Source organism: Eubalaena glacialis, chromosome 3 (assembly GCF_028564815.1).
Source record: "Eubalaena glacialis isolate mEubGla1 chromosome 3, mEubGla1.1.hap2.+ XY, whole genome shotgun sequence".
Taxonomy (NCBI): Eukaryota; Metazoa; Chordata; class Mammalia; order Artiodactyla; family Balaenidae; genus Eubalaena; species Eubalaena glacialis.
Genome location: NC_083718.1, coordinates 168,974,216 through 168,996,969, shown reverse-complemented (window position 1 = coordinate 168,996,969; position 22,754 = coordinate 168,974,216). Strand labels below are relative to the sequence as shown.

At 48.0% G+C, this 22,754-nt stretch overlaps 1 protein-coding gene across 2 annotated transcripts in view; it reads left to right on the top strand.

The window, feature by feature from the left end:
• Positions 1-997: 997 nt before the first annotated feature.
• AZIN2 (antizyme inhibitor 2) overlaps positions 998-22,754 on the top strand; it is a 34,716-nt gene continuing 12,959 nt past the window's right edge. Inside the window, exons 1-9 of one of the 2 annotated variants that reach the window (XM_061186843.1) lie at positions 998-1,114; positions 1,513-1,594; positions 1,770-1,943; positions 3,428-3,601; positions 12,995-13,167; positions 14,159-14,293; positions 15,087-15,252; positions 16,468-16,630; positions 17,809-17,921. In XM_061186843.1, the coding sequence (XP_061042826.1) occupies positions 1,553-1,594; positions 1,770-1,943; positions 3,428-3,601; positions 12,995-13,167; positions 14,159-14,293; positions 15,087-15,252; positions 16,468-16,630; positions 17,809-17,921 (1,140 nt within the window). In that variant the 5' untranslated portion in view covers positions 998-1,114; positions 1,513-1,552. Of the gene's footprint in view, positions 1,115-1,512; positions 1,595-1,769; positions 1,944-3,427; positions 3,602-12,994; positions 13,168-14,158; positions 14,294-15,086; positions 15,253-16,467; positions 16,631-17,808; positions 17,922-22,754 lie in introns of those variants that run through there. The other variant, XM_061186844.1, reaches the window with a different exon arrangement.

The following is a 22,754-nucleotide window of genomic DNA, read 5'->3' as shown; positions in this document are numbered from 1 at the left end:
GCTAGGGAAGTCATGGGAAGCTCAACAGGGGAGATGACATACTGGACTTTGATGAATGTGCAGGAGCAGGAGTTCAATAGGTATAAAAGAGAAGAAACGCTTTGAGTTGAGGAAGTCAGAGAACTCTTCTTGGAGAGGGAGACATTTTATTTGAGAGGTAAGAGTTTGCCTGATCCAGAAAATGGGATGAAGGGAGGGATTGCCCTGAGCTGGGAAAGTCACAAGAAGGATCTTTGAAGACATTTCATCTGGGTTTTGAGTTGGAGGATGCTGGAAGAGGCAATTAAATAAAAATGATTTTATTAGAAAAGTAAAACAAGGAGATGACATTTGACCTGGGCTTCCCGGGATGAGTGGGCAATTCACCAGATCGGAGAGGAGAGGCACCGTCGAGCTGAGGTAGTCACAGAAAAGGCTTTCCATAGCAAATAAAAAACCTCCTGGCTTCCTGCCCACTCTCCAAGATCCAATATCCAGGAGCTAAGCGTCCCACCGCGTAGACGCTCGGGATTCTGAGCTAGCGGGCCTGCAGTTCCTATTTCCCAGCGTAGGGTAGCGGCGGAAGGCTGTCGGTAAGACTGAGGATCATGTTTGCGGAGGCGGCTAGCAGGGTTGAATGCTTTATGTCGGAATCGACCAATGGGATGGTGGCACCCAGTTGCCAGGGCTACGGAGGGGGGCCGAGCGGAGGAGGGGCCTGAGCGTCAGGGGCGGGGTCTGGGCGGGGCTTATATAAGTGAGCGGCGGGAGAAAGGCGGGGCGTGGGGTCGCTGGCTGCTGGGCGGGCGGGCAGCAGGCCGCGGGCCCCAAGCCGGGGGAAGCTAGCGAGTGGAGGCGCGGAGGAGCAGTTTCACTCGCTGGGGAGACCTATGGGCCGAAGCCGTGTAAATGCGTTTTAAGGCGAGTGCGGGGGAAAGGCTTGGGGAGCCTCGGGAGCGGGCGCTCTTGGCTCCAGTGCTGACCTGCTCCCTGGCCCCTCTTGTCTCCTCTCAGCACGGGCCTCGGCTCCGCAATTGCCACTCCTCCTCGGGGTGCTGCACAAGTTTCGAGGTCACCGGCGACCCCCCCTAGCAGCGCGCCTGGCTCTGGCCCCCGCGAAGGAGCACGGGGCTTGGTAAGGGGGTTTGGGGGGGGCGGGACCTCGGCCCTGCACTCAGGAGGGCTCACCCGGACAGAACCTCAGCCTTCAGTTCTTGCCTGGGAGCCCGCGGCCATCGCCCACCATGTGGAGCCCCCATGCACGCTTACCATCCTAGCAAGTCAGGACCAGCCCGGCCCCTCTTTACAAACGGTGAAACTGAGGCTCCGAGAGGGGACGGGGCGTACCCAGGGTCACGCAGCAGAGAGCGGACTTGAACCTCAGCTCTCAGGCTGAGACTCCTTGGTGGGACCACCTGCAGCCACTTTAGGTGGGCGTGGTCAGGGTGGGGGGGTCACCTGGAAACTTCCCCACTCGGCTTTCCTGCTCCTTCTCTCTCATTCTTTCCCTTTACACCAAAACCCTAATTTCAGAACTGGAAAGGATCTCCAAAACAATGCATCCATTTTACAGATGTGGAAACTGAGGCTCGGAGAGGCAGTGACATCTAGGCAGGTAATGACTTGGCCCAGTCCAGGATTCCTGATCGTCCCCACTCCTCCCAGTGAGCCTAAGCTCCCCAGGCTTGTGCTGGGGGCAGGGTGTGACAGGAGTGGGCGCCCTGGCCTGGGGAGGTGAGGGGTGCGTCTGACGCCAGTCCCCCAGCGGCCCCCTCACTCTCCTCCCGCAGTGTGTTGCGTACTTTCTAAGGCGCCGGAGGCAGCGGCAGCTCCATCCAGCCCATCGGCTCCTCCTCGGCATGGCTGGCTACCTGAGTGAAGCGGACTTCGTGATGGTGGAGGAGGGCTTCAGCACCCGAGACCTGCTGGAGCAGCTCACTCTGGGGGCCTCACAGTCCACCACGGTGAGGGCCTGGGAGTGGGGATGGGTCTTCTCTTCTCCCAGTAGGCTCAGCTGCCTTCTAGGGCCCTCATCTGATTCTTTCACTTATTTGGTATTCATTCCTTTCTATTTGTGAGAGACGTCTCTTTTTTTCTCCAAATTTCTGGTCCTTGCCCCCAAACCTGCCCCTCCTGTGTTCCCTGCCTTCATGAACAACACTACCATCATCTACGCAGCCCTCTAGGTCAGAAACCTGGGAGTCCTCACTTCCCCTCCCACACCTGGGCACCCCCAAGCTCTGTGAATCCAGCCTCCTTAAATTACCCTTCAGTGTGTTCTTCTGGGACCTCACTGTGTAGTTTAGGCCTCATCTCTCTAAGACCCCCCTAACCTTTTCCCTGCCTCATCCCACCCCTTCCAACTTTATCACAGCCCTGCTCAAAATCAGAATTCTTTGGCAGTTTCTCACTCCCTACAGGATCCAGATCAGAACTCCTCTGCCTTCATAGCCCCATTTCTGACTTTTCCCACGGTATATACTATGGTCCATCAGAGCTGAACTACTCTGCTCATATTTCCCGTGGATTCCATGTGCTCCATTATCACGCCTTTGCCCAGGCTGTTCCCTCTTCCCTTCTCCCAGCCTCTCTTGCCTCTTACCTATTTCTACTCATTACTTACTACTCATCCCTGTCACCTTTTCCTGATTGCCCCAGGCAGATTTTGTACTTTCCTTCTCCATGGCCCCCTCTGCATTTTGTAGAAACTCCTGCTTAGCATTTATTGAATGGGCTTGTAATTGCTTAAGGGGTTCTTTTGCAGACCCAATCATACTTAGCATACTTGCATAGGTATGCTTGGTCAGACACCAAGTGGGCATCAGTAAAAAAGTGTTGCATAAAAGGGAAACTGAGTCCCAGAAAAGGTTTAATTAATGTGGTCTCACCAATGGCCTCATATGTGTTCAACCCTCAGTAAACAGTTGTCCTCAGGCATGGGTTGCAGTGGCAGTGGGACTACTTCAAGGCTTCATTGAACACCTAAATGTGAAAGGCAGTGGCTGTAGGCTGTGGGTCTTCAAGGAATTTATTTTTTTTCTGGAGAAGACAGATGTCTGTATACACAGAGTTCTGATACTTTGGAAGCATGTGCAAAATGCAGTGGGAGCATTAAAGGTGGAGTTGCCTCATTGGTTTGGGGGAAGGTGGCATTTCAGCTGAAACTTGAAGGTGGATTAGGAACTTGCCAGACACATGTGGGGGAAGGATATTCTACATGGAGGACATGGTGGGAGTAAAGGCTGGGAGGTGGAAAATGATCTAGGATAGAGCTGGAGTTTGAGCTGAAGTGAGGGAAGGGACTGGAGCTGGATCACAGAGCCTCGAATGTCCTGTAGGCTTGGGGATCCCCAGAGAATTTTAGAGCAGGGTACTTGGGAGGACCGTGGATGGCACGCACTAGGAGGAAGCTGGGTGGGGTCTCATATTCACCCTTCTTGTTGTGCAGGAAGAGGTCGCTGCCTTCTTTGTGGCCGACCTGGGTGCTGTAGTGAGAAAGCACTTCTGCTTTCTGAAGTGCCTGCCGCGAGTCCGACCCTTTTACGCTGTCAAGTGCAACAGCAGCCCAGGCGTGCTGAAGGTCCTGGCTGAGCTAGGACTGGGCTTCAGCTGTGCCAACAAGGTGAGCTCCTGCCCCCCCACCTGCACACTGACCCTCATTGCCTACTGAACACCCGCATGGCCCGGCTGCAGCTGCTGTGGGTGGACCTGGGGAAGCAGGAGTGACCTGTAATTGGCCCCTGCCCTCTGGGAGGGGCCACCCACATGCAAGGGGTGTAAGGGATGAGGGTGGAATTTGCCAGCCTTGAAGTTCCACATTGGAACCATGTGTGACCCTGGGTAGGTGGGTCACCTTTTTAATGGAGATTTTCAAACTTCTTGGCATAGAGTTATATGTGGTATTCTTCTAATTAAAACAAAACAAAAACACCGTTTTATCATTGGTTTTATTTTTTTCTTTTATAATATTAATAACGTGTGACTGTACATTTTCTTAACTAATGCTTGTAGAGTTTTGTTGTTGCCAGTTCTGCTGCCTTTCTGATTTGATTAATGCTGTTGTCTTAACTCCCTCCTGCTCTCTTTAGATTTGTTTTTTACTGTCATTTTCTATTCATTGAACTCTTGCAGTGTGCTAGACACTGTGCTAGGTAGGGCTGGCAATACAGTGTTGAGTAAAACAGACTCTATTGTCCTTGAGTTGAATACACGGCTTGTCTATTTCCATTCTGTTCTTACTTGATAAGTCTTTTAGCTATAGAGTTTCCTCAGAGTACAGCTTTGGACATAGTTATTCATTCAGCAACATTTATTGAGCACCTACTGGGGGGGTCAAGTACTTTTCTAGGTGGGGATTTAGCAAGTGAACAAAACAAAAAAAGTCCCTTCGTGGAGCTTGCTTTCTAAAGAACAAACAAGTTAAACAATGAAAGTCTATGGTATTTTAGATGGTAAATGCTGTGGAGAAAATTAAAGAGGGAAAGGGAAGTAGGGAAGAGACATGGATGTCGGGAAAGAGGATTGTACTTTTAGATGGTTTGGCCAGGGAAGGCGTCACTGAAATTTGAACACAGATCTGAAGGAAGCAAAGGATCCAAGCCAGGTGGATAACCAGGGGAAGAGCATTCCAGGCAGAGGGACCAGCAAGTGCAAAGGTCCTGAGGTGGGAGCAAGCCTGTGGGCATTGGTTTGTGATATTGTTATTACAGTTATTTTTAAATGTTTAGTAATGATTGTTTTGAGGGGGAATCCCTTTTAAACCCTGGTCAGCAATATAGCTGGGTGTTGTGAGGAGGATTCTAGAAAGGGATCTGGAGGAGACAGGAGGAGAGCTCATCTGGGTAGGAGGCTGGAGGGATTCCAGGTGGGAGAGAGGTGCACACCATGGTGGACGGTTGGAACGAGCAGGTTCACCTTTATCAGAGACGCATATTAGTGTCCTTAGTGGTAGATGAGTCTCCCTCATGTCAACCGTGAAGCCCCTTTGCATCAGCTCTTGTTTTGCACACCTGGTTTCATGCATGCCCCACATAAAGTCCCATGGGGTGCCTAGGGGAAGAGATTGCCATTTTGCAGTTGAGGAACTGGGGGTCAGCTTCACACAGCTTGCTGGTAGCAGAGCCAAGACTTGCCCCCTGCAGCATGCCGGGTCTCTGCTCTGACCGAGGAGGAAGGGGACCCTTTTCCAGCCCCCTTGGTCTAGGGGTGAAGAACAGGACCAAACCTCACTGACTAGAGTCCTCTGCTTCTGGAAACCCAGAGGTGGGGCCCTGTGCTGGCCCTCAAGACTCAGGACTGGCCTCCAAATGGCAGAGTTGTGGGGTGTAGGGCTTAGAAGTCGGGTGGGGGTCGTTTGCTGAGGGCTCCTGTTGTGTCAGGTGCTTTGCCAAGCATTTTCTGTACATGATCTCATTTGACTCTTGAAACAACCCTGTGGGGTAATTATTATCACCGTGATTTTGACAACAGCCCCATGAGGAAGCAGTTAGTGTATAAGGAAAGGAGGCACAGAGGTTTGTGGGATGCCCTGGGAAGGGGCCGCTTGAGTATGGCAAGGGGTCTCTGACTTTATCACTACTGTCTTTGCCAAGATCCCCGGGGAGGGGATGGCAGAGCTGAGACCACTACCGGTAGGTGGGATCATGTGGCCCTTGGGTGCATTTCCTGAGAGGTGACACAGCTTTTCTTGGAAGGCCGAGGCTGCCCTCTTCTGGTTGGCTGGAGCTGGTGGCCACGCTGTACAGCACCATGCTTTGGCGGCCACTGACCTAGTGTCAGGCATGAGCTGGGGCTGGGTGTACAGATATGCATCAGACAGGCTCCAGGGTCAAGGGCACCAGCCACGCCTTACACGGGGCTCTGGTCCACCCACCCACCTTCCCAAGGACCTTATGTCATCTCTCCTGCCCCATCCCTTGCCCTCTCTGGCTGTCTCCCTCAGCATCCTCCCATCTTAAAATGCCTTCTCTGGACACCACATCGTCCCCCAGCCCAATCCCTTGCTCTCTCTTCATGGCCAAACTGAGTTGTCTACACTTGCCTGTCTGCAGTCACTTGTCTGTTTCCCTTAGCACCCAGTCCTTAAGCCACTGCTTCCCGACCTCCACTCATCATTCCAAGGAATCTCCTCTTGCCAACGTCCCCAGCAATCTCCAGGATCCAGTGAGCACTTTATTCTAAACATTCATTTTGAATTATTCAAATAATACGTTGATTCATCTGCAAAAAAAAAATGTAGAACGTCAACTTTATGTCTCCAGAGATAACATTCTGAGTTTGAGTTTGGTGGCTACATGGTATTTGAAAAATACTTACAAATATGATCCATAGGAAACATACAAAATATCTTGTGATTTTGTAACAAAATGTAAGATGTTCATGTGGTAGGTATTGTGCCACATAGCTTTATTTTTATTTTTTTAATAAATTATTTATTTATTTATTTATTTATTTATTGGCTGCGTTTGGTATTCATTGCTGCGCGTGGGCTATCTCTAGTTGTGGCGAGTGGGGCTACTCTTTGTTGCGGTGTGCAGGCTTCTCCTTGGGGTGGCTTCTCTTGTTGCAGAGCACGAGCTCTAGGAGCGCGGGCTTCAGTAGTTGTGGCGCATGGGCTCTAGAGCGCAGGCTCAGTAGTTGTGGCGCACTGCACGGGCTTAGTTGCTCCACGGCATGGGGGATCTTCCCAGACCAGGGCTCGAACCCGTGTCCCTTGCTTTGGCAGGTGGATTCTTAACCACTGCGCCACCAGGGAAGTCCCTTACAATAGCTTTAAGCTCAGCAGATTTTGGAGATCTGTCCATGTTGATGCTTTTAGACCTTGTAGGGGACAGTCCTTGGTCCTCCTAGCTTTTGATCTCACCATGAAAAAGTGTGTGTGCGTGTGTGTGGTGGTGGGAACACTTAAAGTGAGATCTACCCTCACAAATTTTTAAGTGTTTAATAAGGAATTGTTAAGTATAGACACCATGTTGTACAGCAGATGTCTAGAACTGATTCCTCTTGCAGAACTGACACTTTATACCCATTGAGTAGCAACTCCCCATTTGAAACATTCTTTTTTTGTTTTTTTAGTATTTTTTAAATTTAGTTTTTAGATTTATTTTTTATTGAAGTATAGTTGAATTACAATTTTGTGTTAATTACTGCTGAACAGCAAAGTGACTCAGTTATACGTATATATACATTCTTTTTTTTTTAAACTTTGGGTTTATTTTATTTATTTATTTATTTATTTATGGCTGTGTTGGGTCTTCCTTTCTGTGCGAGGGCTTTCTCTAGTTGTGGCAAGTGGGGGCCACTCTTCATCGCGGTGCGCGGGCCTCTCATTATCGCGGCCTCTCTTGTTGTGGAGCACAGGCTCCAGACGCGCAGGCTCAGTAATTGTGGCTCACGGGCCTAGTTGCTCCGCGGCATGTGGGATCTTCCCAGACCAGGGCTCGAACCCGTGTCCCCTGCATTGGCAGGCAGATTCTCAACCACTGCGCCACCAGGGAAGCCCTATATACATTCTTTTTCATATTCTTTTCCATTATGGTTTATCACAGGATACTGAATAGAGTTCCTGTGCTATACAGCAGGACCTTGTTTATCCATTCTATATATACCAGTTTCCATCTGCTAATCCCAAACTCCCAATCCATCGCTCTCCTACCCACCCTCCCCCTTGGCAACCACCAGTCTATCCTCTATGTCCCTGATTCTATTTCTGTTTCATAGATAGGTTCATTTGTGTCATATTTTAGATTCCACGTACAAGTGATAATCACATGGTATTTGTCTTTCTCTTTCTGACTTACTTCACTTGGTATGATAATCTCTAGTTGCATCCATTGAAACACATTCTTTTTAAAAACACAGGCCTAGCCTAGGATATTGTGGGTTGGGTTCCAGACCACTACAGTAAAGTGAAGATCACAATAAAGTGAGTCACACGATTTTTTTGGTTTCCCAGTGCATATAAAAGTTATGCTTACACTATACTGTAGTCTATTAAGTGTGCAATAGCATTATGTCTAAAAAAATACTTTAAGTAAAATGTACATACCTTAAGTAAAAAATATTTTCTTGCTAAAAAATGCTAACCATCATCTGAACCATCAGCGAGTCGTAATCTTTTTGCTGGTGGAGGGTCTTGCCTCAATGTTGATGGCTGATGACTGCCCAGGGCGGTGGTTGCTGAAGTGTGGGGTGGCAGTTTCTTAAGAGAAGCCTCTTCCTTTCACTTGAATACCTAGAGGTCATTGTAGGGTTATTAACTGGCCTAATTTCAATATGGTTGGGTTGTTGTATGTCAGGGAATAGGGAGGCCCAACAAGCGGGGAGGGAGATGGGGAATGGCTGAGGGGTGGAGCAGTCAGAACACACATTTATCCATTAAGTTCACTGTATGGGCATATGGGCGTGGTTTGTGGCACCCAAAAACAATGACAATAGTAACATCAAGGATCACTGATCACAGATCACCATAACAAATACAGTAACACTGAAAACGTCTGAAACATCGCAAGAATTACCAAAATGTGACACAGAGACGTGAAGTGAGCAAACACTGCTGGAAAAATGGTGCCAATAGACTTGCTTGATGCAGGGTTGCCACAAACCTTCAATTTGTAAAAATCGCGATATCTGCAAAGCACAACAGAGTGAGGCGAAATAAAATGAGGTATGCTTGTACTCAACAACAACACGTGCTCTTGGTTTTAAAGACTTTAGAAACATATCCAGTGAAAGTGGACGCTGCTGGGAGCCTGCTCCACCCTCCTGGGTTGCCTCTGACAGTGGAGAGGTCTCCTTCTGCACAGATGTGAATTGCAAGACAGGGTTTGCTTTGACAGGAATGGCATAAGAAACCTCTGCGTTGTTCTGCCTCTTCTGGGGACGCTGTCTCCTCCCCTCTCTGCCGATCCTGTGCTGGCTCTTCCTGCTCTCTAACTGGGAGAGTTCCTCTGGATTCCGGCTCAGGCTCCCTTCTCTTATAAACTCTCTGTCTTCGTAGGGGATTTCATCTCCTCCCATGGCTTCAAATACCCCTAATATGCCACCACCTCCCCTGTTTTGATCTCCAGCCCAGACCCTATGTATCCAGGTGCTGACTTGTTGCCACAGGATGCCTGGAACCCAGTGTGTTCAAATGCACTCATGATCTTCCCCTCGAGAGGGGCCCCTGGGTCTGCTGGGCGAGGAGTCCCCCTCAGACATCTAACCCCACATCGTCGCGTGCAGTCCCTCACCAAGTTTGCCAGCCATGCCTACAGATGACACCACCCCCCTTTGTATGCAGCCTGTCCTGTTTCCCAGGGAGGTTGTGACTGTCTCCCAGAATTCTCCTAGGCCCTTCCTTGGTCCATTTTCACACGGTAGCCAGAGTGACATGCATTTAGACCTTGCATTCAAAATGCCCATCTGATCATGTCCTTTTCCCTCTTGAGACCCCTCAAACTGTTTCCCACCACTGGCAGGGTCAAATATAAATCACATCGGCCTTCTTGGTCTCCCTGTTGGCTCTGCCTGCATCCCTCCAAGCTCATCGTCCCCCATGGTGGTCACCCTGCCCAGGCCACCCCAGCGTTCTCTGTTCCTCCCTCAGGCTGAGTACATTCTTGCCTCAGAACCTCTGCACAGGCCACTTCTCCTACCAGAAACATTCTTTCCTTCCCTTTCAGCCTGGCCCAGGCCACCTATGGGGCTCAGCTTAAATTTCTTTCTTTCTTTCTTTTTTTTTTTAAAATTGAAGTATAGTTGATTTACAGTACTGTGTTAGTTTCAGGTGTACAGCAAAGTGGCTCAGTTATACATATATATGTGTGTATCTATATTCTTTTTTTCAATTCTTTTCTATTATAGTTTATTATAAGATACTGAATATAGTTCCCTGTGCTATACAGTAAATCCTTGTTGTTTACCTGTTTTATATGCAGAAGTATGCATCTGTCAATCCCATACTCCCAGTTTATTCCTCCCTCCCTTCCTTCCCCTTTGGAAACCATAAGTTTGTTTTCTATTTCTGTGAGTCTGTTTCTGTTTTGTAAATAAATTCATTTGTATCATATTTTAGATTCTACATATAAGTGATATCATATGGTATTTGTCTTTCTCTGACTTATTTCACTTAGTATGGTAATCTCTAGGTCCATCCACATTGCTGCAAATGACAGAATTTCATTTTTTTGTGGCTGAGTAATATTCCATTGTGTGTGTGTATGTGTGTGTGTATATATATATATATATACACACACCACATCTTCTTTATCCATTCATCTGTTGATAGACACTTAGGTTGCTTCCATGTCTTGGCTATTGTAATGGTGCTGCTATGAACATTGGGGTGCATGTGTCTTTTCAAATTAGAGCTTTTGTCCTTTCCAGATATATGCCCAGGAGTGAGATTGCTAGGTCATATGGTAACTCTGTTTCCAGTTTGTTAAGGAACCTCCATACTGTTTTCCATAGTGGCTGCACCAATTTACATTCCCACCAACAGTGTAGGAGGGTTCCCTTTTCTCCACACCTCCTCCTCATCTTAAATTTCTGACCTTCAGAAAACTGTCCATCACCCCCTCACATCCAGGTTTCCCCATCCCACATTCTCTAGTATCCCGCACTTTTTCTCCATGGCTCTTATCCATTTGTAATCCTATTATTATTCAGTGTTCATTCATTCCTCCCCTTCTTTCCCATCTGGCTGAAACCTCCACAGGGTCAGAGACCCTGTCTGCTTTACTGACCACTTGTTTTCATTAGCACCTGTCTCAAAACCTGGCAACTCAATAGATGCTCGAGACACACTTGCCAATTCAGCATCAAGGTGTCTTCTTTCTCCACTGAAGTGCTGTGGTTAAGAGCTGGTGTGCTAAAGTCGGACGGTCCTGGGTTAGAATTCTAGCAGTGCCACTTGTAAGCCATGTGACTTTGGACAAGTCACTTAAGGCCTCTCTGAGCCTCTGTTTCCTGCCTCATAAGATTAATATGGCGATGAAATGAGAATGTCTATAAAATATTTAATGCAATGGCTGGCATACAGTAATCCTTTAATGAATGACAATGGTTATTATTTAAATAATTTTAATCAAAGCTAAACCACAGGTCCCCAAAGTGTTACCATTGCTGCTTCCTCTCACCTCTTGGGTGAAGCAGGGAGCAAAACCACATTTTCGTAACTGCTCAGACATGGGGTCTTTGGAAGCAAGCTGTGATGACAGCAGTTCCAGCTCTGGAGGTGGACCTTTGTGTCTCCCTCTGCTACTCACTGGCTGTGTCACCAAGGCAAGTGGGCTTCTTTGAACTCAATTTGTCCTCTGTAAAATGTGGCCGATAAATATTTCATAGGATAGTTATAGGCATTGCATGAGATAATGCACATAAATACCTCGTGCTGAAAAGTTGCTACATTAAAATTACAGTCTTATTACAAACTTGGGATGGCTAAAGATGGCCCTGTGTCTCCTACCGTGCTTCCAAACTGCCACCTTCTTTTTTTTTTTTTTAATTATTTATTTATTTATTTATTTATGGCTGTGTTGGGTCTTCGTTTCTGTGCGAGGGCTTTCTCTAGCTGGGCAAGTGGGGGCCACTCTTCATCGCGGTGCGCGGGCCTCTCACTATCGCGGCCTCTCTTGCTGCGGAGCACAGGCTCCTGATGCGCAGGCTCAGTAATTGTGGCTCACGGGCCCAGTCGCTCCACGGCATGTGGGATCCTCCCAGACCAGGGCCCGAACCCGTGTCCCCTGCATTGGCAGGCAGATTCTCAACCACTGCGCCACCAGGGAAGCCCTGCCACCTTCTTAAGGAGGGTCAGGCTTGAGTTTGAAAGTTGGTTCTGCCTCCTACTTGCTCCATAGCCTCTCTGAGCATGTTTCCTTCTCTATAGAATGGAGCTAATACCATCTGGTGGCGTATTGTAAGGAGTAAATAAAAGAGTGAATCTAAAGCAAGGGTTGGGGACTTCCCTGGCAGTCCAGTGGCTAGGACCCTGTGCTTCCACTGCAGGGGGGACGGGTTTGATCCCTGGTCAGGGAGCTAAGATCCCGCAAGGTGCGCGGCGAGGCCAAATAAATACATACATACATACATACATACATACATAAATAAGTAAAGCAAGGGTTGGCAAACAATGGATGGTGGGACTTCTAGAGTTTTATTGGACCACAGCCATGCTCATTCTCTTATGCATTATCTGTGGCTGCTTTGGTGCTACAAAGACATTTGAGTAGTTGTGCAGAAACTATATGGCCCACAAAGCCTAAAATATTTACTCTCTGGCCCTTCATGGAAAAAGTTTGCCAACACCTGATGTAAAGCCTCTCATTCAGTGCCTGCTTGTGGTAGGTGCTCTGTGACCATGGTTGCTTTCACCATCATCATCATCATTGTCTGGATCATTAATGCAGCAATCAGGTGGAGCACTGTTCTGGAAAGGTGAGGAAGAGGAGGCCCTGTGGGGAGAGGGCCTTGCTGGAGCCACCCAGCACCATGCCATGCACAGAGCAGGTGTTTGGATGTTGGATGACCTGTGTCAAAAAGACTATTGGTCTGGTGAACTTTCTAATACATCAAGTGATAGTCTCTAAACATTTAAATCTGCCAGGAAAATGTGTCCTGTTTTCAGGGCTACCATGAATCTGTAGAGTGCCTTTGTGTGAATTAGAAAATGTATCCTTTCCTTAAGACACTTAATCGTTGTAAATAAATATACTGATTTTGTTAGAGCAAGATGCTTTACTGTTAGGAAGTCGTAATAAACATACAAATCTACCATGTATTCTCTGAACGGGACCCCTCCCTCCCTAGGATTGTGCAGTAAACCACCCACACAGCTGTACATGGCAGCCCTGCCTGTCAATGGTGAACCAGCGTGCGTCCTGATTTTTGTATACCTGTTGTCTAAAAGTGAGGCCCACTTTTTATGGACCTCCCCAGGCACAGCCATGACTTTGCCCCTCATCTGTGCTTCCTTGGCCTCCGTGGGCCCAGCAGGCTTTGGTGCTTCCTCACCACCACCTTTGGGATCCCACAGGCAGAGATGGAGTTGGTCCAGCATATTGGTGTCCCCGCCAGTAAAATCATCTACGCCAACCCCTGTAAGCAAATTGCACACATCAAGTATGCTGCCAAGCATGGGGTCCGGCTGCTGAGCTTTGACAACGAGATGGAGCTGGCAAAGGTGGTAAAAAGCCACCCCAGTGCCAAGTAAGCTGAGAAGCACTCATGTGGGAGGCTGGGCTGCGTGTGAGGGCAGAGGGAGTGGGAGGAATGGGGCCGGGGCTGAGGACCCTGCCTTGGACCCGGCCAGAGTCACAGGAGTTTGGGGCAGGCACTCCTGGACTGGACCCAGGATGCAGAGCCTGACTAGGACAGAGGTAGAAATGATGGATTACAGGCCAGGCAGAGCAAAGCCCACGGTACTACGGAGGTCAAAGTCACGGCAGAGGAAGCAAGAGAGGGTGGTTGGGAAAGTTTCACAGAGGAGGTGGCATTTAAGGAGGGCCTTGAGGAGTGACCAGCATCTGGGGAGGGCATAAACAGTGTGTCAGAGTGAACTGCGTGAGCAAACGCATGGAGGCCAGAAGCAGCATGGGGCATTTGAGGGATAATTTGGTGTGGCTGGAACATACCATGTGCAAGAGGAGAAGGAGAAGTGAATGACGCTTGTCACAGGGCAGGGACCCCAACGCACCTGGGCTTTGGGAGGGGTCAGGGCTGGACATCTTGCTCAGGCTGTGCCTCTTACCTGGTCACTGGACACCCTGGGCAACCAGATGGCGGGCCACTCTAGTTCACCCAAAGCAGCTTCCATTTTGTCTGTTTTACATATTGGGGATATCGGGGTTCTCAATAAGACTGTGTTTAAAAAATGGTTCCCCCGATACAAGAGAGGTTGGAAAAGCCTGGCTGGTGTTAAGGCTGATTCGGAGAAGTGGGGCTGCCCAGAGGAGAACTGGTGAGGTTGGGACCAAGGCAGGGCCCCAGGGAAGGGCCCAGGGACATTTAGGGAATGGATTGGACAGGACTCAGGGGCTGACTGGCTGTGCAGGGAGAGGAAGGGGTCCAGGGGCTTGTGGGGTTGGGTAGCTCTGAGCCGTGAGGGTTCACGCCCCTTGACTTAGAGAAGGCTTGGTCGGGGGCGGGGTGGGAGGGTGAGGCCTGGCGCCCCCCGCAGAGGTGCTGCGTGTCTCCTCAGGATGGTTCTGTGCATTGCCACCGATGACTCCCACTCCCGGAGCCGCCTGAGCCTCAAGTTCGGAGTGTCGCTGCAATCCTGCAGACACCTGCTTGAAGATGCCAAGAGGAACCACGTAGAGGTGGTGGGTGTGAGGTGAGTGCCCAGAAGCCCCGCCATCACTACCCACGCCCACTGCCCACTGCCTCTTTCCCAGGACTTAATCAACTCTGTGTGAGACCTCCCTCAGGGTCTCCAAGGAGGGCCTGTCCCTGGGCCTAGAATTCTGCCATTTGAGAGCTTCCTCCCTTTGGAAAGAAGGTTTGGAGTGTCCCACTGCCCCAACCCCACAGTCTGCAGAAGGTCCTGTCCCAGGAGGTTCCAGGAGGGACCTGGCTTTGCAGGAGTTTTCCCAGCCTGAGGCCAAAGGTCGTCCATGCACACCTTGGCTCTGCCTCTTTTCTGGTAGGGGATATGGAAGAAGCAAGAACTATGACCTAACAATATAGCTTTCCTTTTTTTTGGATGTAGGATGGCCAGGCACTCTGCTAAATGCTTCATGGACACTATCCCATAACTGTGGGATCTTATCCCCACTTTATAGACGGGGAAACTGAAGCACAGCATGTCAGACTGCTGAGTGAGATGTACATCAGATCTGGCTGAATCTGGAGCCCTAGCCCTCACCCCAGAAGGCTCAGCCCCAGGGACAGCATGGAGGGGTAGGTGGGGGCGCCAAATGCCAAGGGACCTTGGATCTAGTCTCCTGTCCACTCCTCACTTGCCACATGGCCCTTGGCAGCCCATTTAACCTTTTATGCCCACAGTCACTATATCTGGAAAATGGGCACAGCATCCAGTGTGCTCGGCCAAGGTTGCTCCTGGCTGGGACTGAGGTGGTGGTACTTGGGCCCCTGTGTGTAAGCCGAGGCTCTTCCTCCCTTCCCAGTTTTCACATTGGCAGTGGCTGTCCTGACCCTCAGGCCTACGCTCAGTCCATCGCAGACGCCCGGCTTGTATTTGAAATGGGTGCTGAGCTGGGCCACAGGATGCACATCCTGGACCTTGGCGGCGGCTTCCCTGGAGTGGAGGGGGCCAAAGTGAGATTTGAAGAGGTAACCCTGGGATCGCAAGTGTCACACTGGGCTTGGTGGGGGTGGGGATGGGGGCGGGGAGGGTTATAATGATTCCAGGAAGCCCACTGTGAGTGGGTCCCATGTGCTACGTGCTGTGCTTAGTGCTTTACCTGGATTATCTTATTATTAACCCTGTGTTACAGCTGAGCAAACTGAGGCTCGCAGACGTTACTTCACTTCCTGAGTCCACGGCAGAGCTGGCTGCGCACCCAGCTCTGCCTGACTCCGTCCATGCACCTATTTGAGGCTTAACCAGGCCATATTTGCATAAGTCATAAGGCTTTCTGAGGGTCTGGGTGTGCCCTATTCACCCTCCGGCGGACTGATGAGAAGGCAAGTGGGCAGGGGAAGGAAAAGCCAACCTTCTGTCCACTCCTAGTCAGTCTGTCTCCTTCCCATCTGGAAGGTGAAATCAGGAAAAACGTGTCATTGCAATCCCAACTTGAACCACTAGGGGTCGCTTTTCCTTAGGAAGTGCCTTGTCCTGGAATACTCACATCTTGGAACTGAATTTAAGAAAATAATACGTGATGGACACTAAGAATTAGCTTCAAAGATGAGCATTGCAGCATTCTTCATAACAGAAGTCTAGTGGACTTCCTTGGTCCATATAGCACTCAGGGATTGGTTAAATTATGGTATATTCTTATGGTGAAAACATTTACACACATGGGGAGGTCATTCAGTTTATTGAGTGAAACAGTTTATAAAAACATATATAATTATAGCTCTATCATGTTTATAATAAAAAAATCAGGTTTTTAGGTTTGTATAAAAAGGAATTAAAGGAGCTACTCCAAAAAGTTAACACTGATTAGGTTAATCTGGGTAATAGAATTAGGGGTGACTTTGATCTTCTTTTTCCTTCTCTGTAGTTTCTATTTTAAAAATGTGTTATTTAGCATATTGGTTATTTAGGAAAGAAAAATCCACGTCAGGGATTCTGGAATCTGAGTACCAAGTGTTAGATTAAGAGTGTCTTTTCCCATTGTAGCGTCATTGAAGGGTGAGTTATACAAGTGTGAGGGTCTTGACCCAGCTCTGTCTCTGCCTACCTTCTTGTCCAGCTGTCCGTGGTTACCAGCTGGGGTAACCTGAAATCAGAGAGGCTTTCAAGAAATAGACTTGGAGCTGCAGCAAGTCTTCAGCATAAACCTCACATTTCAAACATGTAATTGTCCCCCATCCTCTCAGATTTCTTCTGTGGTCAACTCAGCCTTGGACCTGTACTTCCCGGAGGGCTGTGGTGTGGACATCCTTGCCAAGCTGGGGCGCTACTATGTGACCTCGGCCTTCACCTTGGCAGCCAGCATCATCGCCAAGAAGGAGGTTCTTCTGGAACAGCCTGGCAGGGAGGGTAGGTGCCAGGTGGGCAGCGGAGCCCCATTCTTCCCTAAAGCCAGGGACAGTGGCTGGCTGAGCCAGGTCTGATTTTAAGGGGTGGGGGAATCTGGAAAATGGGTCCTTGCTTTAGGGAAATTTACAATCAAGTCTCCTCACCCCAAGACACTCTTTAGCATCTTTTTTTTTCCTATGCATGTTTATATTTTATGAAGATTGAGATCAGAGCAACCTTAGGGAGAACAGATGCTTTATTAACCCTATTGTACAAATGAAGAAATTGAGAGCCAGAGAGAATACAAGTGAATTGCTTAATTGCTAGTAAGTGGTAAAGCCTGCATTTCACCCTATGTTTGTCTTCTCTCCAAAGTACAGGCTCTTACTCACCCCACTGCTTCTCACAACATATTGAAAGTAATTAATGACAACTTATATTTGTCTAAGCCCACTTTATAGACGACAGAACGTAGGCATGGAGAGGTTGAGTCACTAGCCCAAGGTCACACAGCTGATAAGGGGCAGTGCCAGGGTTCAAGTCCAGGCTGGGCTGACTCAAGGCTCCTCTGTCCACACTGCCAACATCAGCGCTCTTCCCTGACCTTCCAGATAGATCAGTCCTCCCAGCAGCCTCTTGAGTGAGAGGTCTGACTCTGATCTTGGGGCTTTTTTCTCTGCTCTGGGACCCTCAGGCAGGAGAGCCTGAGGTCAGTGTGCTCTTCCTCGGAGAGGGGTGGTGGGCTCCAGGTGGAAGGTCTTCTGTGTGTGTGTGTGTGTAGGGATGGAATTCTGGCCTCCTTTACACATCTGGGGGATTATACTTTCTAGTCCAGCCGGGAGACCTGGCTTCTCATTCCAGCTCATGCACTGCCCCATCGTGTGCCTCTGAGCAGGTGGCTTAACCTCTTGGGGTCTTGAGTTTGGGTGGGCTGCTCTTCTGCCTTTGCTGGGGCATTGAGGCGCTCAGATGCAGGCAGGGAGTGTGTCCTGGGCAGGGTTGCTCAGCTGCAAGGTGTCTCCAACACAGTAGCGAACCTCCTCTCACAGGAGGAGGCTGGCCACCTCATAGCTGAGGAAGGGGCAGCCCTCTTGCTTCAGTAGCTTGTCCCCTTGCTGAGCCCGCCATTGTTCCAACCCCTCATGTGCTGCTTGTGCCGCCCCGCCCCCTCCCCTCCCGCTCCCCTCCCCTCCCTGCAGAGGAAAACGGTTCCGCCCCCAAGACCATCCTGTACCAACTCGGTGAGGGCGAGTATGGAATCTTCAACTCAGTCCTGTTTGACAACACCTGCCCTACCCCCATCCTGCAGAAGGTGAGCCTACCCCACTGGGCCTGTTTTCAATTGGGTGGGTGCATTTAAATAACATTTGTGTGTGTGTATTGTTATCTAATTTAAAAAAAGTAACACATTCATTGTGGAAAACAGACCATAAGAATAAAGAACGTTATCACCCATAATTCCACCACAGACTTTGAACATTAGATTTCTTTTCAATCTTTTAAGAAATGTATTATACTTTTTTCCCATAAAGTTGGGATCATATCAATTTGTAACCTGATTTTTTTTCCACTTAATATGGGGTGTAGCTCTTTGCATTGCCATTAACCAATCTTTGACAACACGCTTCTTGATGACTACGTAATATTTTAGCCAATCTAACTCTAGTGATTGTCCACTTGGTTTCCTGTTTTTGAGCTTTGTCGGTCTATCTTGACATCCATCTCTGATCACTGCTCTGGGGTAAATTCCTAGAAGTAAAAATTCATCTTTAATGAGTTTTCCATGTTAACAAGGGAATAGGAATAGACAGAACATTCCTTCTAGCCTGCAGAATCCAGCCCAGGGCCTCTGGCAGCTTTAGCGGGCGTTGTTAAGAGGGGAAAGAAAATCAGACACACTTGTAAGATTTTCACATCTCCAGGCCTTTGTGTGGTCTTGCTTTGGGAAGGAAACTTAAGTGCCTAACTAGTACCTAGACCATCGTGAGCTTTCAATATGTGTTTTTGTTTTTCTTTCCGTTTCCATGCTGACTAGTTTTTCCAGAGGCAATCAGATGTTAGCTCCTCTTTGTAGCTCTTCCTGCCCCTCCTCTACTGCTGGCAGAGGGAGCCCCTCTCTCCTCCAGGCGCCCCTACCCCACCCGCGACTTGATGGATATTCATTCCATAGCTGCCTTGTCTGAGTAAGCCTTCCCAACGTGCTCAGGAATTCAGTTTTCTACGGTGATGCACTAGCATTGCCTGCATTCCTGTGGTCTCCCACATCCTACCACACAGAGGAAGCACCAGGCCTAGGCCAGCCAAGCCCCGGGCTACACAGCAGGCAGCAGCTGCTTCCCAGTTACTCTCCCTTCCAGTCCCCCTCCCAGTCCCGGTTCCACTCCCTTCTTTCTGTGGCAGGCCGTCCCTGGCCCTCTCCCCATTCCCTGAATCAGCTCCACGAGCGAGCCGGGCTGTAGTCCCAGCCCAGCCCCATACCTGCTCCAGGCGCTCTGGCTGATCAGTCTCTAGTTGGTGTTCCTGACTTGGGCTCCAGGATGTTACTGACCCTCTCTGTGGTCTGTGCTGCTCCTCCCCTGGTGGGTGCTGAGGTTTCTTCTTCAGGCTGTCAACCACTTAGGAGTCCTGCCACGTGACCATACCCAGGGTGGGGCCCGCGGTGTGGCCGTGGAGACAGACACCGTGTAGGTGACAGCACACATAGTCAGTTAGCTACAGTTGTGCTGGGAGTGTGTCAGAGGGACCCAGCCTGGCCAGGGGTATCTGCACGTTCTTCCCCAAGGAAGGTGCCCCTCACTAGCCAGGATGGCAGCTTTGTACCCTGCTCTTCATGCCCAGGCACTTTGTTTTTGGACCTCAGGTAGAAAAACTCATATTAAACATAATCCTTGGTTCAGGGTTTTCTTCTCATCATTGGAATATGCATGGCTCCTTTTTGTTTCTTTTCTTTTCTTTTTTAAAAGTTCAGCAAATGTTTGAGTACCCTCCACATGCAAGGCATTGTGCCGAGGTCTGCAGAAGACAGTAGGTGAGGAAGAATTGCCTGTGTCTTGGAAATACAATCCTGCTGGGTAGAAACACGTATGCGTGTGTGTGTGTGTGTGTGTGTGTGTGTGTGAGTGAGAGAGAGAGAGAGAGAGTAGTACATAAACTACAACAGTGTCATGAGAAAAGTACAAAAACTACAGAACAAATGTTATTGAACTTTTTTCAAAAATATTTTAGTAGTTGTCACTAAAAGATAAGGACTTAAAAAAAGAACACAGTTACATCACCGAACTAAAAAATGAGCAGTTCCATAGTATCCCCTGTCATCTAGTTAGTGTTCAGATCTCCCGTCATAAATGGTTTTTATAGTTGATTTTGCAGATGAGAAAACTGAGGCATAGGGTGGTGAAGCAACTGACTCAAAAGTCACACAGTTGATAAAGGAATAAACTGTAGACCCCTGGGGGCAGAGTTCATGTCTTATTCATCTTTGATTACCTGTCTGCTGCCAAAGAGCAAGCTCTTGACTATTGATACTTTCCTATAAAATGATGGCCTCTCTATAAAATCACCGCCTCCTTGTAAAATCTCGCCGTCGTTGGGCATTTGGGCGTTGCTAATTTTTGGTTATTCTTATTCATGTTTCTATGAGTACTCCCTCTGCCTAGAATGCTCTGTGTTAGTTTCTTTGTATGCTGGCTCAATGCACATGCTTAAAGTATATTCCCTTTTAAAAACTATTTTGTTTTCTTTTTTTATACATCTTTATTGGAGTATAATTGCTTCACAATGCTGTGTTAGTTTCTGTTGTACAATAAAGTGCAGCCATATGCATACATATATCCCCGTGTCCCCTCCCTCTTGAGCTTCCCTCCCACTCTCCCTATCCCACCCCTCTAGGTCGTCGCAAAGCACCGAGCTCATCTCCCTGTGCTATGCGGCTGCTTCCCACTAGCTGTCTATTTTACATTTGGTAGTGTATATATGTCCATGTCACTCTCACTTCGCCCCAGCTTCTCCCTCCCCCACCCCCGTCTCTGGAATAGGACTACCGGGTAAAAGGATTTGAGCATTTTTATGCCTCTTGATAAGTATTGTCAGATTGTTTTCCTCAAAGCTTGGACCAATATGTATTGCTACCATTTGTACCATTTCACAATAAGCTCACCAGCATTACGTGCTGTGACCATTTTCTTTTTTCTATTTTTCCTTTTTATTTAAAAAATTTTTAATTTTTTTGGCTGTGTTGGGTCTTTGTTGCTGTGCGGGCTTTCTCTAGTTGTGGCGAGCGGGGGCTACTCTTCGCTGCAGTGTGCAGGCTTCTAATTGTGGTGGCTTCTCTTGCTGCGGAGCACGGGCTCTAGGCATGCAGGCTTCAGTAGTTGCAGCACTTGGGCTCAGTAGTTGCAGCACGTGGGCTCTAGGGCACGCGGGCTTCAGTAGTTGTGGTGCGTGGGCTTGGTAGCTGTGGCTTGCGGGCTGTAGAGTGCAGGCTCAGTAGTTGTGGCGCACGGGCTTGGTTGCTTCATGACGTGTGGGATCTTCCCGGACCAGGGATTGAAGCCGTGTCCCCTGCATTGGCAGGTGGATTCTTAAGCACTGCGCCACCAGGGAAGTCCATGACCTTTTTCTTGTTGGCTAATTTATCTGAAATGGTATACCTCAATATTTCTTTCATTCTTGTTTCTTTGACGAGGATAAAGCTTTTTTTTTTTGGTTTATTTTATTCCCTTTGATGTCAATGTCTTTTTTCTTTTTTTAAGTGATCCTTTTTTTAAAAAATAAATAAATTTATTTATCTATTTATTTTTGGCTGTGTTGGGTCTTCCTTGCTGCGCGGGATTTCTCTAGTTGCGGCGAGCGGGGGGTACTCTTCATTGCGGCGTGTGAGCTTCTCATTGTGGTGGCTTCTCTTGTTGCAGAGCACAGGCTCTAGGTGCGTGGGCTTCAGTAGTTGTGACACATGGGCTCAGTAGTTGTGGCTTGCAGGCTCTAGAGCGCAGGCTCAGTAGTTGTGGCACACGGGCTTAGTTGCCCCGTGGCATGTGGGATCTTCCCGGACCAGGGATTGAACCCATGTCCCCTGCACTGGCAGGCAGATTCTTAACCACTGCGCCACCAGGGAAGTCCCATCAATATATTTTTATATCCTCTGTTCGCCTAATTTGGGAGGTCTTAAAGTTTTTTTGTTTTCCTTGCAAATGAAGATGAGCCTGCATATGCATGTGTGTATGTATTTAATATAATATTTGATACATATATTTTTTCTTAATCTGATGGTTTATTATTTTAGTTTTGTGATTCTTTGTTATTCTTTCATAGAAGTTTCAACACACAACACACTATCATATATCTTAACTAAGTGTGCTGCAATTAATAGTAAGGAAATTTGTCTCTAACTGCTCTGTGAGTTATAGATTACCATATATATGGTGTATATATATATAACAAATAGAACATTTATGGAGAAAAATTTAGCACAAACAGTAAAATAAAATAACCCACTAATCCATTCAGAGACAACTATTGTTAAAATTTACTTTCATTCCTGTTTTTGTTTTTTTAAGTGTCATAGTGCACATTGTTTTTAACTTAAAAAAAATTATATACTGTGAGACATGGTTTTCTTTACTGATATGTTAGGTGGACTCTATTTATAAACATTTTAAATGTTCACTGAGTGGTCTAAAATGACATATATTTAGGGTATAAAGATGCAGTTCAATAAATGGGTATTAGCACTTCATAAATGCAAGGTATAGTTAGGTGTGGGGAGGGACCCAGAGGGGGCAAGTACCATGGGAGTTTTACGAGAATCTTGGGAAGCAAAATTCAGGGTACAAGCTCTAGTTGCCCCACTCTGTACAGAGACACACCCCCTTGCCAAGATTGGGCTTTCTTACTTGTCATTGTATTTTATTCTAATTATTTGTGGTTTAAAAAGTGTGAATCCGTATGGAATATATTGCAGTAGTACTTGTCAGGTCTGGATCTGGTTAGTTCTTGTCTTAAAAATTCTTAAGTAATGATTTCTAATGCCTTTTTGTTTTATTTCTGCTTTGCCATACTGTACATTAATTTTATTTTTTTTCAATGATCTCTAGTTTTTATCTCATTCTTTTGACAACAGCTTTGTGCTATGTTTAGATAACTGGTA